This window comes from Metopolophium dirhodum, chromosome 1 (genome assembly GCF_019925205.1).
Source record: "Metopolophium dirhodum isolate CAU chromosome 1, ASM1992520v1, whole genome shotgun sequence".
Taxonomy (NCBI): domain Eukaryota; kingdom Metazoa; phylum Arthropoda; class Insecta; order Hemiptera; family Aphididae; genus Metopolophium; species Metopolophium dirhodum.
In genome coordinates, this window is record NC_083560.1 from 82,033,888 (window position 1) to 82,050,318 (window position 16,431).

The window sequence follows — 16,431 nt, forward strand, 5'->3', positions numbered from 1 at the left end:
AAACCAGATTTATATGCGCTTTACATATCTATGTGTCATAGTACCTACGTATATTACAAGTGTTTTTGCGCCGAAGCAGCTTCTACTATTTGTGCGGTTAACTGTATCGACTTGCGCGATGTTAGGGACGGGAGGATACCCAGAGTATCTACATATATATATATATATGAAAGTTGTAATATACGTAATATGATTCAATATAATATCATTAAAGAATCATAATTGTAATATTATGGCGCCCAAAACAGTAATACAAATTATTATAATACCTAATAATTCGTACCGTTCATTATTAACGAGATATACCTACGCGATGGAGTGTTTGGCAGATTCAAAGTTTAAACACGTTGCGTGGTGTGTATTTTTTTATTTTATTGTTATTATTATAACGTGCAGTAGCTATTGGTACAATTATATTATATATTATATGCACTATAAAAACTAAAAACCGTATTATGTTGAGTTTGAATTTTAGATTCTGAACGAAACGATGAACGTATTGGTTAAAACTTACAACAAGGTAAGTAGGTAGGTTATTCTGTAACCAACAAAATATAAAAACACAGTTTTTTTTATAGTTATTTTATGTTTAAATTTGGAGGGAATTAGGTACTTACATATAAAATAACCAATAATAATGATTTTAGTTATTTTGTTGTAGTTTTATAATATTAATTCAATTTACCGGTTACCGTATTAAGAATAGTAATACCAATAACTATAATATAAACTTCCACCCTGACAATCCGTCACCGCTCAGAATCGTTTTTCGTGTACAATGATATCCATTATACAGTGACCCACTTGTAACCTACTGGCTACTGTACAGCAGAGTGACATCCACTTACCCACATTTTTATAATATATATTAGATATTATAATTCATTCAAATAGCATGTTGTTAAAAAATTGTTTGTATACTACCAGCTATTATGTAATTATTTATTTATTACACATTATTTATTATGGTTGACATTTTATTTTTATTTCATTGAAAATTTAAATTCTAACAATTATTACTATTACAATATTATGAATTTTCTATATTATTATATTATTACCATATACTTATAACCTAGTTTAATGTGGGTAACCGGTTTCCCGTGGTTAATATTTCTTTAGCCTTTATGATTTAGGGCTTTACCTACTGCATAATATAATATACAAGATCATAGGGATTGAAATCAAAATGAAAATTTTCTATTTTAATTTCAGGTTTACATACTTATCAATATATTTAGTTTTTATTGACTTAAATTTAAAATAATATACCTATTGATTTTATAACTTTATGATTTGTATAATGTTACAAAATATTGAAATAATTGTTTTATGATTTGCGTAATTATATTTTTAATATAATTTTCTTTTTTTTTTTGATTTAAAATACCTATCGATTTTACATTTTGACCAACGAGAAGCCAAATAAACTTAACCAATGGCCTCTTTTTAGAAAATCTTTTTTGCAAAAAAATCAGTAGATTGTCATAAATAAGGGAGGAGAAACACTAATATGTATTTAAACCTCACCGAAAATTAAAAAATGTAGTGCGGAAAGATGTAATTTGGGGGTAGACACCAATTGAGGCAATTTTTAAAGGTGGATTCCAGTATTTCACAAACTATGGAGGAAAGTACTATAGACTGTGGACACTTTTTATTGGCTTAGGTATGGGAATGAAATCAAGACATATCCAGAAATATGAACCACAGAGTATTGAGGATATAGAGAAGTATTACCAGAGACTAGAGTATAAATAATACCAATATAAAATATTCAATAAAAAAAAAAAATAAAGTAATATTATTTATTACATTATTACAGGACTATACAGTCTGTTATTATCCACTTAATCATTGTCAAATACATTATCAACAAGGAGTGAATTCTGTAACAGAAAATTGTTATTAGTGACAAAAAAGAATAATTAAAATAAACCGTATTAAAAATTACCTTACATATTATATTAAAGACAACTTGAGTAATTAAATCACACAAAAAATAAAATTAATCTAAATAAAAAAATGGGATAACCATTACTTGATAGTTGTTAATAACATAAAAAATTAATTTTTTTTTTATTATTAATGATGAATAGGCAAAATAATAAATCTGCTGTAAAACTTAATCTTAAAACTACAGAAACTTGATTCCTAATTTAATCCTTACATTGTTAAAATCAACTAAAGATTTACTTTAAAAATATGAACTATTTTATGATCAAATCGCATTTTCATTGTTGTTTGTTATGAACAGGGCTTATAAGTTCATGCATTTGCATATAAATCTTGCTAAGTTGTATTTAATGTTAGATGGCATAGAAATCTATTTCAAGGTATTACAGTGACATATGTGAAGTCTTATTTTGCATATTTCTATTTTATCTGGCATATTATACATGATTTTGATATTTCTATTTATATTATTATATCAATATGCATTTTTTTATGGAAATTCTATAAAAGAATCAATATTTGACACAAAAAAACGCGATCGCTTATAATCTATTTTTTTTAATTATGACAAAAAATAAAATATAACTAAAAAAACGAATGGATAATTCATGTTATTTCAAAAATTATGTATGATGTTTTTAAGTAAATATATTTTAAGTGCATAATTTTAGATGTTTAGTGCATATAAATGCTTATTTTTTAAATTTTAAGGCATATTTCGCCAATTTTGAGTGCGTAAATGTATGCTTATTTAGGCATTTGTTAGGGCATGAACTTACGAGCCCTGGTTATGAACAAAAAATCAAAATAATATAACACCTATTATTTTAAAAATTATTTATAATATTAAATCATTTTCCAAGGCTGGGCAAGAATTTTTTAACTCGTTAAGTTAAGTTATTTTAAAATAATTAAGTTTAGTTAAAAGTTACTCGTATTTTTTTTCGTTAACTTTAAAAAAAAAGTAACTTAACTTAGTGTAAAGTTAAAATTTGGTAATTTGAAAAAATAAAAATTCCAGACATAATATGGTTTATTAAATAGTTCTTCTTTACACTCAAGAAAATTACTGGGGAAATTTAAAATGATACATCAATGTAAAAACCCATTAAAAAATTTGCATTATTCTTTGAATAAAAATTAACTTAATTTAGATACTTTTGAAATAAAATTAACTTGAAGTTAACACGTTAAGGCCCATGCAAACCCTATTAATTTATCATCAAAACCTTATTGACTGACAAAAATTAAAGTACTTCTAGTGGTTCGATTTAAAAAATGTAAAGATGTTTTAATTAGTCAACAAGTCTACTTTGCATCGGTTGGAGCGTATTTTTTATATTTTAGATATTTTTGAATATATTCAATATTAAAAACGTATACATTTATAAAATGTAAAATATTTATTCTTGTCGAGAACTTACTAAAATTGAAAAGTGCTCCGACCGAAGCAAAGTTAACTTGTTTACCAACACAAACATCTTAACATTTTTTAAATCAAACCACTAGAAGTACCTTAAGTTTTGTCAGTGTGAATGCTATTTCACGTCCATAAATTGGTTTTGAATATTTTGATCTAATGACTTTTAATGACTTGTGCATGTGCGTGCGATCAAAAACCAGATAAGAATAACAATGAATTGTAAATTGATGCGGGTCGCGGGTGATGGTAGGAGAGTATACACACACTAATCATCATTTACTACACACAGAAAGACGACCGGTAATCGCAGGAACGAAATAACTGCCTAAACACAACTCCTTAAAAATGACACATTTGCAGAGGCCTTAATCTTGAAAAAAAAGTAACTTATTAAGTTAAAAGTTAATTTGAAAAAAAAGTAACGAGTTAATTAACGTCTTAACTTTTAACTCGTTAATGCCCAGCTTTGTAATTTTCAATTGTACAGGTTATTTATGTAGCTGAGCCGGATCTAGACCCTGATCTGCTTCTGAAATAAAAAAAATTATTGTTACAAAATCAGTAAATTAAATATGTTTTTATGTTATTCAACATTATACTATAAAATTACACAATCAAGATGTTAAATATTAAATAATTATCTATCTAAAAATATGATCAAACTTGAAGTATTTGAACATTCAGTAAAAGAAATACAGCCTTTTAAATTTTATAAACTAATTAATACTGAAACCACCTAATAGGGGTCAACCTAAGGACCTACAAAAAATTTAAATTATTGAGAAGTAAGGAAAAAATAATTTAATTTACATTGATAAAGGTTTCACATGAATTTATATTATTTTATAATACATTGAGAAATTTAACCAAAAATTAATGTACACTGGTATAGTTGTATTGATTTTGTACAAAATAAAATATGAAAATATAAAATAATATTGTGCTAAAACATGGTTCACGCTTTAATCACTGAATTTGTGAACCATAAAAATCTATATTTACCTAGATCTAGATCTGCTGCCAGATTTGGAGTGTGAATTAGATGCAGATCTACTTTCTGAACGAGCTGGTGAATTAGAAGCAGAACGACTACCAGATTTTGATCGGGCTGGTGATCTTGATACTGACTTAGATTGACTACGAGATTGTGAGCGTGATTTGGTATCAGATGATGAGCGAGACCTAGATCGGCTATTAGATCTTGAATGACTACTTGAACAACTTCCTGAACGAGATCGACTGCCAGAATGTGAATAGCTTCGAGATCGAGATTTACTATCCGAATGTGATCTAGATCTTGAATAACTGCGTGAAACACTTGTAGATTTTGATCTAGACCTACGTGAACCAGACCGAGATCTTGATGACCTTCTGGATTTATGGCTACCGGAACGTGAACTAGACTCGGAACTATGAATCAATAAAATTAATTATTGTGGCGATGTAGAAAATCAAAATAACATGGTATGTGATATGTACAAATGATACTAATGTATCATGTAACAAACTAATAGTACTTACCTTGAACGTGATCCAGCATTTTTTGAACTACTGAAAAAATATATTTAAATATTATGTATAACAAATAAGTTACAACTTAAATAATTTATAATAATAAGAAAGTATTATACTAACAGTCCAGAAATTCGTTTTTTTGCTTCACCGTCACTACTATCATCTTCACTAGTAGATATAGTTGCTTTGGACACAACTCTAAGTTTCTGTTTAGATGATAACATCGGTCCCTTCTTATTACTTGTAGACTAAACACAAAATCTTTTAGCTATTAAACTGTTTTGTTTGTGTACAAATTTAAATTAAAAACTTACTGAACGCCCTTTAATTTTATCACTTGCACCAGATCCTTCTGATGCAACACTATCTCTCGTCCGTTTAGATCCTCCTCTTTTTTTCTTTTTTTTTTCACCACCAGTACCACCACTGCATTAAAATAATAAATAATACAATTTTAATTTATTCAATTATTATAAACATATTTTTTAATTGAGTGCTTGTAGATATTTTTTATTATGAACCCAAAATCTACTAAATGTTTACTTTATTTAACTCTGTATTTGGCACCAGTAACAACAATATAAACTTAGTATTTTTTAAATAAAGTAAATATATAGTAGGATTTGAGTTTTATTTAATTCTGATGAGTGTATGTTTAAATGTATAACCTAATGGTTGAATTAGAGATGGACAGAAGATTAAGATTATAATATAATATAATTATAATCATTGATCATACATAAATAATGAATGGAATAAAAACCAATGCATAAAATGGTATTACCTTTTTCTTGATTTGTTAGACTTGGAAGGCTTAGGACTTTTATTACCACCTGGTTCAGATGCAATACTTCCACCAGAATCTGAACCATAGTTTTCACGACGTTTTCCTTTACCCTTGGGTTTTTCTATAATGGAATCAAACACTAGTGCATTCTTTGTTTTTTCTCTATATTCTTGGCGTTTTAACAACATTTCTTTTCTTTGTTCTTCTTGTTTTTGTAATGCTTTAGTCTGCTCTTCAATCTGTTTGACACGCAATGATTGTCGTTCCTCTTCCTGTTTACGACGCATTTCACGCTCATCATTATCCATCTTACGTGCCCGTGCTACATGGTACTGGGCTTGAGACAGTAAATCTTGACACTGTTTAGCTTCAACATCAGCCAAATTAACATCATATCTCATACGGTCACCATTAACTGCTAAATATTGAAAATATCTGAAAAACAATAGGTACATATTATAACACTTCATGATAATATTTATGAAACCAGTATTTATACTTATGTGATAATCCAAGTTCATGTACAGCTTTCAGTACATCTTTTAAGTTTGATTTTCCATCTTTCAGTATTTGAGCTGATAGTTTTTGTAGGACAAAAGCAATATTGTAAATTATAACTGAATCCTGAGGAGCAACCCTTCGAGCCTAACACCAAATAAAAATTGTATGTGACTGCATTAGTTTATAATAATATAACAAATAATTATGTTTACCCACTTTCAAAAACACTGTTTTTGCTTCTTTCAACTTTCCTGCTTTGAAGTATGCACGCCCAAGATATTGAAGTACTTCAACACTATCATGTTTGAAAAACTTCTTTATACAATTTTCATACTATAACATAAATATGAAGTCACATTTAATATTTAACTTTTAATCTGGAAAATTCCAACATACCATTTGAATAGCACTAATATACTGTTTTTGTTCGATGTATATATGTGCAATATTTAACCAGACGTCACAAAAATCAGCAGTAGCTTCTCTTACTTGAGCAAATATATCTCTTGCCTCATTTATACAATGCTTATGTGCCATAACACAACCTTAATACACAAATTTAAAATAACAAATTTATTTTTGGTAGAATTATAACACAGTACATTCTCACCATTGAGCCTTTAGCATAAAATCTATAAAGAGGAATCTCCTTAGAGAAATTTCTACATTAAAAATTGATTTAGTTTAATTTGGCAATACATTTATAGACAAGGACAAATTTGAAATGATATCTTTTGGCTTTTTTGAATAAAATACTGCATGCTTGCACTGGCATGCCCATAATTTTCAATTTGGAGGGGAAATGTTATAGATAATAATATATTTAAATGAATAATTGTGGTGCTAATACTAAAGACACATTAAGGGGATTTACCGACAATAGTGGAGGAGGAGGATATAACCCCTAACCTCCTGACCACAGGACACGCCAATGGAAGTTTGTGAGATTTTTTTATTACAAATTTACATTTAGCCAAATCATCTTTGAATAATAATTTTTAATTTTACTAATTTGTGACATAAAATACTAATAATTTTAAAAATAACTCTGTGTATGAAATTAAATAATGGTACTTATGGGTTATCACGACTAATCGTTAAAGGTATTTTGTCTAAGATAGTAAAGGTTCGCATTTAAATTTATAAGAAAATAATATAAAATACATGTTCATATTTTTTAATATAGCTTATTTAATATTATTGTTATTAATTAATGTTTATTATATATAATATTTTTATTTATATATTATTATATTGATGAAAGAAAATTATTTTATTCATAATTAGAAAATTCTATGTCATGACTCATGTTTAACATTTCCCATAGTGTGGGCTTGTAGTGAAATTGAGATTCTTCAGATGTTGCATACTGAGATGATTACGTAGTTGCTTCAGATGGAAAAGGAAAAGACATAGATAGAGAAGCTGTTTGGTTACTTGTATTTCTAATTTCTGCTTGGAGAATAGAACTACTTAATAATAATTACATTTTATCATCTTCTACTAGTGTTAATAGTTTTGTCATTTTAGACATACTTAAAAAAATATATCAGCTTCGTTCATGTTTTCAAATACAGTAAGAAGTTTTGGTTTTATAATTTTCTCTTCCCGTTTCATTTTTGTTGAAGCTGCATTTTCTTTCATTATATTATCCAATAATTGAAGTGTCGGATTATTATTATTGCTGTTGACTTTTTAAATTTTTCTAATGTTGCTTAAAAAGCTTACTCCAACTTTTTCTGGGTGTTTTATTTGGCCTGTTTAGTTTTCAAATGATAGTATATCCTAGACCTGATTCTCTATGCCATCTACAGTTCCCTCTTCTGTTAAGATTTCTTCAGTTTCATCATTATTTAAATTTATATCCTATGTTTTATCATTTGAATTGATGTTTATATTATACCATGTTCATCATTTACAATTAAATTATTCAAATTACTTGTAGTTCTAAATAAGTAATTATTAAAAAATTATATTAAAAATCTTTAAGAAAAAGATATGAACTTTCTATTTTCTAAGTATGGTAAAACCAAAGACAGATATTTTTACGTTTTATTGCGGTCACGGCTTAAATTGTTTATAAACCTGTGGGTACTTTTCGATCATTAACCCGTCGTTGGTATCGCTATGCAGATACTTTTGATTGTAACTCTAAAATTTTAATTTTAACCAACTGGAACGGACGCTAAGTTTATATTACGAATCGAAACACCGTTCCGGTGCGTCCGGTCCATTTCGAGCACTGGACGGGAAACATATTAATATTCAGTGCCCAATTAATGCTGGGTCTACTTTTTATAACTATAAAGGCTGCCATTCCATAGTGCTATTAGCACTTGTTGATGCTGATTAAAAATTTACAGCTATTGACGTAGGTTCTTATGGGAGGAACAGTGATGATGACATTTTTTCAAAATTAACCATTGGAAAATTGTTGGAAAATAAAACATTGAATGAGCCAGAAGACGTTCCTTTAGTTACGAATGGAGTGACACAGCCATACGTCATACTCAGCGATGAAGCATTTCATCTCAAAAGATATTTGATTCGTCCCTATAGTAGGTGCCATTTAGGAGAAAATGAACCAAACAAAATTTTCAATTATAGGCTTTTTAGAGGTAGAAGATTGGTGGAAAATGCGTTTGGGATACTGGCAGCTCATTGTTGATGTTTTCGGAAATCTATAGAGATCCAACCAGAATTGGCTGAAAAAATCGTACTAGCAACCTGTTGTCCCCATAATTATGTACAGATAATATAAACCCTGATACAGATATATCACAAAATGAAGAATCGCTCCACTGCTGGTAGTGTACCTTGCCAACTTAATTATGTACGTAGTGGAAGATTTCTAACTGATAATGAATAGTACAATTTATTATTTACTTTTTTCCTTTTTTATAATTTAAATACTTAATTTAATAATTAATTATTTCATATTTTTTAATAATTAATTTAAGAATAATATCTATTACTATTCATATTATGATTATTATTATTATTATTATTATTATTATTATTATTATTATCATACACATTACACAGTGTCATTATTATTTTGTAATAAAATACATTTAACATTTATACAACATTTTAAACCATATGATTAAATAATTTTATTTATATTTGAATTAATTATTATTTATATAAAATATTTCAGTAAGTATGAATTATTGTAAACATAGGTTATTATTGGCCAATTATGATTTAAAAATAATACAACAACAAAAAGATAAGCCCAAAATATTGTATATCATGTACCTATTTATAAATTATAACTAATCTTGCATTTGTAATTCCCTCCTGATTTCTTCCCATGATTCCTGTTGGATATGTTGGTCCCTATAGCTAGCCAATTTATAATACTGTATAAAACTTTGTGATATCTCACTTGTTTTACTAATTTTTTTTCCATATTTAATGAAAACTAAATTGATATAAAACAAGCTTCAACTTTCAACAAGTCAAAATTCAAAATCGAAATTAAATGTGATATCACGTAACATAAAATATGTGAAACGATAGAAAAATAGAAACGTGATATCACGTGAGGCGCAATGAAATATTACAATACCACGTGAGTGGGGTAATATGTTTCTAACATATTACAATAGTATGCATTAATAGGTTTTACATATTACCTAATTGTGTGACGTGACGTGACATGAGTTAGCAAAATAAGACGTGAGCTCACATGACATGATCATAGTGTGTACCTACCCTAATGATAATGGGTAGTTTTGTATTATTATAAATGTATTATAAAGACTTGCATTGCAGTTTACAATTGACACCAAGATAGTCACAATAACCCATAAGTACCAATATTTCTATGTCTCATTACACCATAGCCTAAATAAAACTCAATAAGATCCTAGTTTCTAATCTAATTACACATATAATCACTAACCAATTCCATTAGCTGCCCAGATGTTCTTTGGATCATTTTTCATTACTTTTGTAAAAAACTGTAATGCCAAATCTTGATGACGTTTTTCCTGTTCCTTATTTCTAGTTGGTTGATGTAGAGTTTGCAACCAAACATTTCCCAGAGCAATTAATGAGTATGAATCGTTTAATGTTGATGGATTCTTAAGACAATCAAAAATATTATATTTGGATTATAATATACAAGCTTTATTTTGATTTACCTTCAGCACACGTTCAAATTTTTTTTGCCCAGGACCCCATTCCATTTTGGCTAAATGCAAGTTTCCAAGTAGTGACCAGGCATCAGGATGTTCATTGTCTATACGCAATGCTTCTTTAAACCAATCGGAAGCTTCATAAATTTGGTTACGATCTCTAGCCATACAACCCAAGCGTAAATAACCTGTAAGGTAATAGACTATAATACCAATCATAGCATAAAAGTAAATCAAATAGTTTGTATACAATCAATATAATTAGGATGCTCCTTGAGAATGTCTTTGTAAAATGTTTCTGCCTTCTGAAACTGGCATTGGGCTTCAAAAATCCTTGCCAAATTGAACGTAGTTGTAACAGCAATAGAGTTATAATACTGTGGATCAGCTTCAACCATTTTCTTTGACAAACTCAAAGATTCTTCAAGATTAGAACGAGCGTCGTCCATATTTTGAAGTCTAAATATAAATAATTAGTTACATTTTCATGTTAATAATTTGTGTTACTTTGACATAAATTTATACCTAAAATTTAAAGCAGCCACATTATTCAGTATTTCAGGTGGAATGTAATTATTAACACTGTTGCGCATTAAAACCATAGCTTTACCATATGCAGATAATGATCCTTGTAAATCTGATTGCTCTAATATTTGAGCTAATTCTATCCAAGCTTCTACATCATCTGGGAAATGTTCTGTTACCTAAGGTCATTATTTATATAGTAATTAAAGTTTAACATTTAATTTTAAATTTTTAAGTACCTACTTTTTTTAAATGACTTTTTGCAATATCTCGTTTCTGTTGATTTTTTGAATTAGCATACAATGAACCAAGAATTTTCATTGCCTCATAATTTCCTGGACGAGCTTTAAGCACTTTTTCAAAGCACTGAGCCGCCTAAATGAATTTTAAAAAAAATGCATTCGAATAAATATTGATGTAAAGAAAAAATGTTATGATAAGTATTACATTTTCCATATCGCCTCCATAAATATACATTTGACCAAGGCCATAATGTGGGAGTACAAATGTAACTGGTGCAAACTGGGTTGCTTGATAATAATATTGAAATGCTTGGTCATAATTATTCTAAAAATTGTATCATATTAAAATTATATAAAACAGCATTACCAAAAATAACCGTATTACCTGCACATGAAAAGCTCTAGCCATCTGATAACAACTTTCAGCTCTCATAGCTTCATTCTCTGTGTTTTGTAAGGCATGTCTAGCGAGTAATTCAGACTTGATATAATCTTTTTTAAAGAAAAAGTGATTGGACAAATGATTTAACACCATTGGGTTGGTTGTATCAATAGTATATGCTTTGGACAACATATTTACACCTAACTTAATGTCACCAGGATTTTCACCATTCAACTTCATGATGGCAAGACCCACTAATGCACCAACACACTTGGAGTCTAACTGTATGGCACGTTCAAATGCTAATCGAGCTTTTTCTATGTTTCCTAGTTTCAAAAAACAATGTGCCATGCCCAGTCGAACGTCAGCAGGACAATGAGGGTTAGAGCGCAATGCTTTTTTATAATAGGCTAGAGCTCCTCTGTAGTCCTTTCTGTTGAACGCAATACAAGCTTTGCCTAATTGAGCAGGTATATTATTAGATGATTGATTCAATACAAAATTGAACTGAGCATCTGCTTGATCAATTTTATCACCTTCTAATAAGCAAAAAAAAGCACGACCCAACAAATGATTCTATAAATTTGGAAAACATTCAATTAAATGTTGAAAACAATAAGATACAAAATACAAATTTTAACCACATTCTTACCGTATCGTACATAATAATTTTATCTGCCGTTGTATAAAGTTGTGTAGCCTTGGCAAAAAGTTCACGGCGTTTATCTTTACTTTTTTCTCGATTAGCTGATTGCACATAGTATGCTGCTAACATATCTAGAGCTCTCATTTGATCCTTATCACTATCCTTATATTCTAAACTGGCATTACTACGTGATGACTCCAGCAACCTAACCAATGCAGCTGAATTGCCTCTTTTGTAATACTCCAACTAAAGTTAGTTAAAAAAATAAAATAATTCTATATTCATGTTCAAATCAATTAAGTTATTAAATAAGACATACAGCTAAATTGACCCATATATGTAAATTTGAATGTTCAGACTTTAAAATGCCAAGTACTTCATCATACTCTGGCAATTTGTCAAGTTGTATTTCAATAACCTGAAAAAAATTGAATTTTGAATTAGATATTTAATCAAAATTTTACAGGCAATAATATATGGATCATGCAAACAGCAAATATAACGATTATTTTTACAATTTATGCAGTTATTTTATTACTTAACAATTCTTTATTTTATATAGTTATATATAATAATAATACATGATAGGTAATACATCATATTTTATTATGTGTTACATCTATACATTTTATAATTTTTGAAAAACATACATTTATATTCAAAAATGTTATTAAAGGTCCTCACACACTACAGCGGTGGTGGTAAATTGTGTCCAGATTTATTTTACTGCTACCCCCCACCACCGCTGCAGTATGTAAGGACCTTAATAATGTAAAATAAAATATAACACCAATAACATGGAAGTTGTATGTAGGTTGTTTTGTCCCATATCAAAATGATCAAAGTAGAAACCAATCATTAATCAAGCAATATTTCAATAACTTTGGTCAGTTAGGATGTTGTGGTCTTTATTATACCAACTGCTTCATACACATAATATTGATGGAATATTAATTGTTTTATATTTTACCTACTATATTGTATAACTAGCAAAAGAGCAATTTTTTGTTTAAAAATATTATTATAACATTATAATCACGAATAATATTAGTATAACATTATTTTAATAATATCATTACAAAATGTTGTCTAGGATAAGCAACAAAAATATTGGAAATGTCTGAAAACCAATAAATAAGTACAAAGTGTTCTTGGTGAAATATTCTCAGGTAATAATTTATTTATAAATTAATATTATCAAAACTATAATAATTTTAAACAGGCTTTTTGCAAGATGCGTTCCTTACTTTTACAAACTTAAAATACTTTTTATTTGCGGTTCATAATTCTAATAATTCATATTGTCCCTAAAATAATTAAATAACATACATTTATCAATATAATTTTTCCATCAAACTTTTCTTTAAATCGTGTATGCACATAAAAAACAACATGTGTTACACAAATCATTATTTTTTCAATCAAAAGTATAAATTGAAAACACAAAAAGTTCAAAATAACATCAAATAATCTAACTAATTATATAATTTCTGAATAATATAAGGTTCAGATTAGCACAAAGTAATCATTGCAACCTAACGTTTATGTTTTTTTTCATAATAAAAGAAACCCTTATACATTTTATTCATCAAATCTAAAAAAAAAAGATTTAAAAAGTTATTTTCAAAACTCCTATAGCTTGTAAAAAAAAGGTAGAAAATATTTAGTAATTTAAACAAAAAAGGGCGGTTTTAACCAAATATTGACAATTTAATAGGTACTAGTCTTTATATCTGATGATTATCATTAATTTCAAATGAAATGATTTACCTATCATTACTTTTATATGTGAAGACACTGATCACAATAATCTACCATATTAAATTAAGACATAAGGTGTTCTTTTTTAAAATTTTAAATATGACAAACAAGAATATTTATTAAATAATCCAATAAAAAGTAAATTTTAGCACAGAACTATGGACACAAAATTCATAAAGTTTTAAATTCTATTGGGATTTGTACATCCAAGCAATAGGTAGGTACATAAAGTCTTAAAGGTAAGGTAACAACATTACATACCTCGTCTGAGTCCTTTAACGGTATTTCGATTGGGTTGACCATTTTGAGACAGTCAATCGTGAACTGTGCAAAAAAAAACAATTAACGTAACAAAATATATAATTTCCTATTACTTAATCATTGTACGCGCATTTTAAGCAAAAACTTATAAAAAAACCCATCTTCTATAATTAGTCTCTGAAAGTCTGATAGCATGCAAAATTAATTATAAACTATAAACACTTCCAAAATCAACCTCCAGGGTTCAAGAATCAAGTCGAATCGAGTCTCGAGTCCGAGGACCGGGACACTTGGCTTGTCGTTATCACGATACCGTTTGCGGGTGTGGTGCAACTCGAATACTCGGGTTGGGCACCAGTCTGGGTGATATGAAATAACAATAGAAGGTTAAATATCAGTATATCACAAAAGTTTATTTCACAGATGATAAATACACGGTAATAATTCGTAGTCGTCGGTCACTGAAAGTGGTTTCGTCGGGGGGGGGGGGGGGGGGAATTCGCGCGTACTCGTGATGAGTGCCAGTCGCGTCAGACCAAGCGGCACGTCTCACGTCGTGATGTCTTACCGAACCGGTGGTTGGGACACTTCCTCGCGTTGGCGTTGTAGCCGGCAGCAATCACACGCGTCGAGTTCGGTGTGTGACAAGATGGCGGAGACGTTCGAGATCGGTCGCGCATAGAGGGTACTTGACGATTCGGCGATCGATAGAAAACAGAGCGAGCTAGTCGCTACCGCTTGGCATGCCGGCCGTCGCAACAGACGCCGCTATACTAGGCGGTGTTGCCAACCACGGCAGTGAGACCGACGAGAGGGAGCATAGACCTAGATGGATTTATCTTTTATAGAAACTAATAGCAGGGGTTATGGCCAAATCGGGTGATTGTGGCCTTGAAGACGGTTTCCGGGGGGGGGCGTGGTATCCTTTATCAATTAAATATTTCATATCAATATTATAAATTATTTGAAAAATGTCAAATAACAATATTATAATATTTAATTCATATTTCATAGCAAAATGTATGGCGTTATACTGAAACTGACAATACCATCCATAAAAAAACTTTGAATAAATTAAAACGGTCGTCGTCCGTGGTCAATGGATAGTTTCCGTTTTATATAATATCGTAACAAATAGGGATACACGTTACCAATATCTAATCAGATTATGGGTACAGTACAATTTTTTGAGTCCAATACTTCATACCGTAGGGATACACAAACCCGACCAGCTGATTGAGTGTCTATTCTATATTGTTCTGTGCTAATAGGCAGCGCTTAAAGAAAGAAGTCAAGGGTATGATATAGATTGAGCAAGAGAAGAAACAAAGTAGTAAAATTTATACAATTCCTTATGGCGTTTATGCGTAATTTATAAGGGCTCCTTCACTACTTTATGTTTTTTTTTCTCTCAGTTATATGGTTATATGATTGCCTAGCCATTGATGGCAGGGCGGAGTAGAATGCGCTGTCCATTAGTTTATAAGAGGGAGAGAGAGTTTAGAGAGGGAGCATTGTGGTGAATGCTCATCACACGTCTCTTGATAACGGGGGACGTTGGAAAATCTGTGGTCATTACCAACTTCACCATAGTTACAATTTTTTTTTTCTTATTGATCTTTTAAAGCCAGGTGACTAAGACCATTAGCTTGTTTGTAGGGGGTTATGTAGTAGGGGTTGGAACAGTAAGTTTTTTTTAACACATGTGTGTTTTTTTGGCAGAATTTCGATTGGGCTCCCATAGGTTTTTGCCATGCGCCCGGTCGAGGGATGGCGGCCTCTCTCTCCAGACAGATGTCTGCCCGGAGAGAAGTACCGCCCATGACCGAGACTCGAATAGGAGACGGTGTGCATCGCAACCGACGCCTTATTAGTCCGCTCAGCCGCACTCCGTCCTCTTAAGTAATTTTAAATCTTTAGCTATAAAAGCTGTACATTTTTAAATACAAAATCATTTTTAAATTTTAAATTTGATAAATTTATATTAATATTACCTATTATACCTAAATAAACAATAATTTATCATCAGTAATATTACTATGAAAATTATATTAAACGTAAGATATTACTAGGGCTAGGATGGTATAGGATTTTGCATTTTTTTTTAGGATTTACAGGACATAGCTTTTCAAGCACACAATGTGATTTGGTCATATACGAGTCCAAATATATAGTTTTTATTTTGCTTTTTTTTGCATTTTTTGTACTTTTATGGGTTTAGGGTCATCCATTTTTTTTTAGGATTTACAGGACATAGCTTTTCAAGCACACAATGTGATTTGGTCAT

At 29.7% G+C, this 16,431-nt stretch overlaps 1 protein-coding gene across 3 annotated transcripts; it reads right to left on the minus strand.

Moving 5' to 3' along the window:
* Positions 1 to 3,436: 3,436 nt before the first annotated feature.
* LOC132934952 (RNA polymerase-associated protein CTR9 homolog) lies at positions 3,437 to 14,846 on the minus strand. Of its 3 annotated transcripts, none has more exons than XM_061001389.1 (20): positions 14,713 to 14,846; positions 14,145 to 14,207; positions 12,442 to 12,540; positions 12,129 to 12,368; positions 11,480 to 12,052; positions 11,300 to 11,419; positions 11,096 to 11,227; positions 10,853 to 11,031; positions 10,578 to 10,786; positions 10,334 to 10,515; positions 10,093 to 10,273; positions 6,579 to 6,727; positions 6,399 to 6,515; positions 6,181 to 6,326; positions 5,679 to 6,116; positions 5,209 to 5,320; positions 5,015 to 5,142; positions 4,901 to 4,927; positions 4,382 to 4,789; positions 3,437 to 3,908 (listed from the first exon to the last, which is right to left on the minus strand). In XM_061001389.1, exons 2-20 carry the CDS (start codon positions 14,184 to 14,186, stop codon positions 3,872 to 3,874), a joined length of 3,519 nt encoding a protein of 1,172 aa, XP_060857372.1. In that variant the 5' UTR covers positions 14,187 to 14,207; positions 14,713 to 14,846; the 3' UTR covers positions 3,437 to 3,871. The 3 variants fall into 3 exon arrangements, with proteins under 3 accessions (XP_060857372.1, XP_060857371.1, XP_060857373.1); XM_061001388.1 differs by having other exon boundaries at positions 4,901 to 4,930; XM_061001390.1 differs by lacking the exons at positions 11,300 to 11,419; positions 11,480 to 12,052 and having other exon boundaries at positions 4,901 to 4,930.
* Positions 14,847 to 16,431: the final 1,585 nt, after the last annotated feature.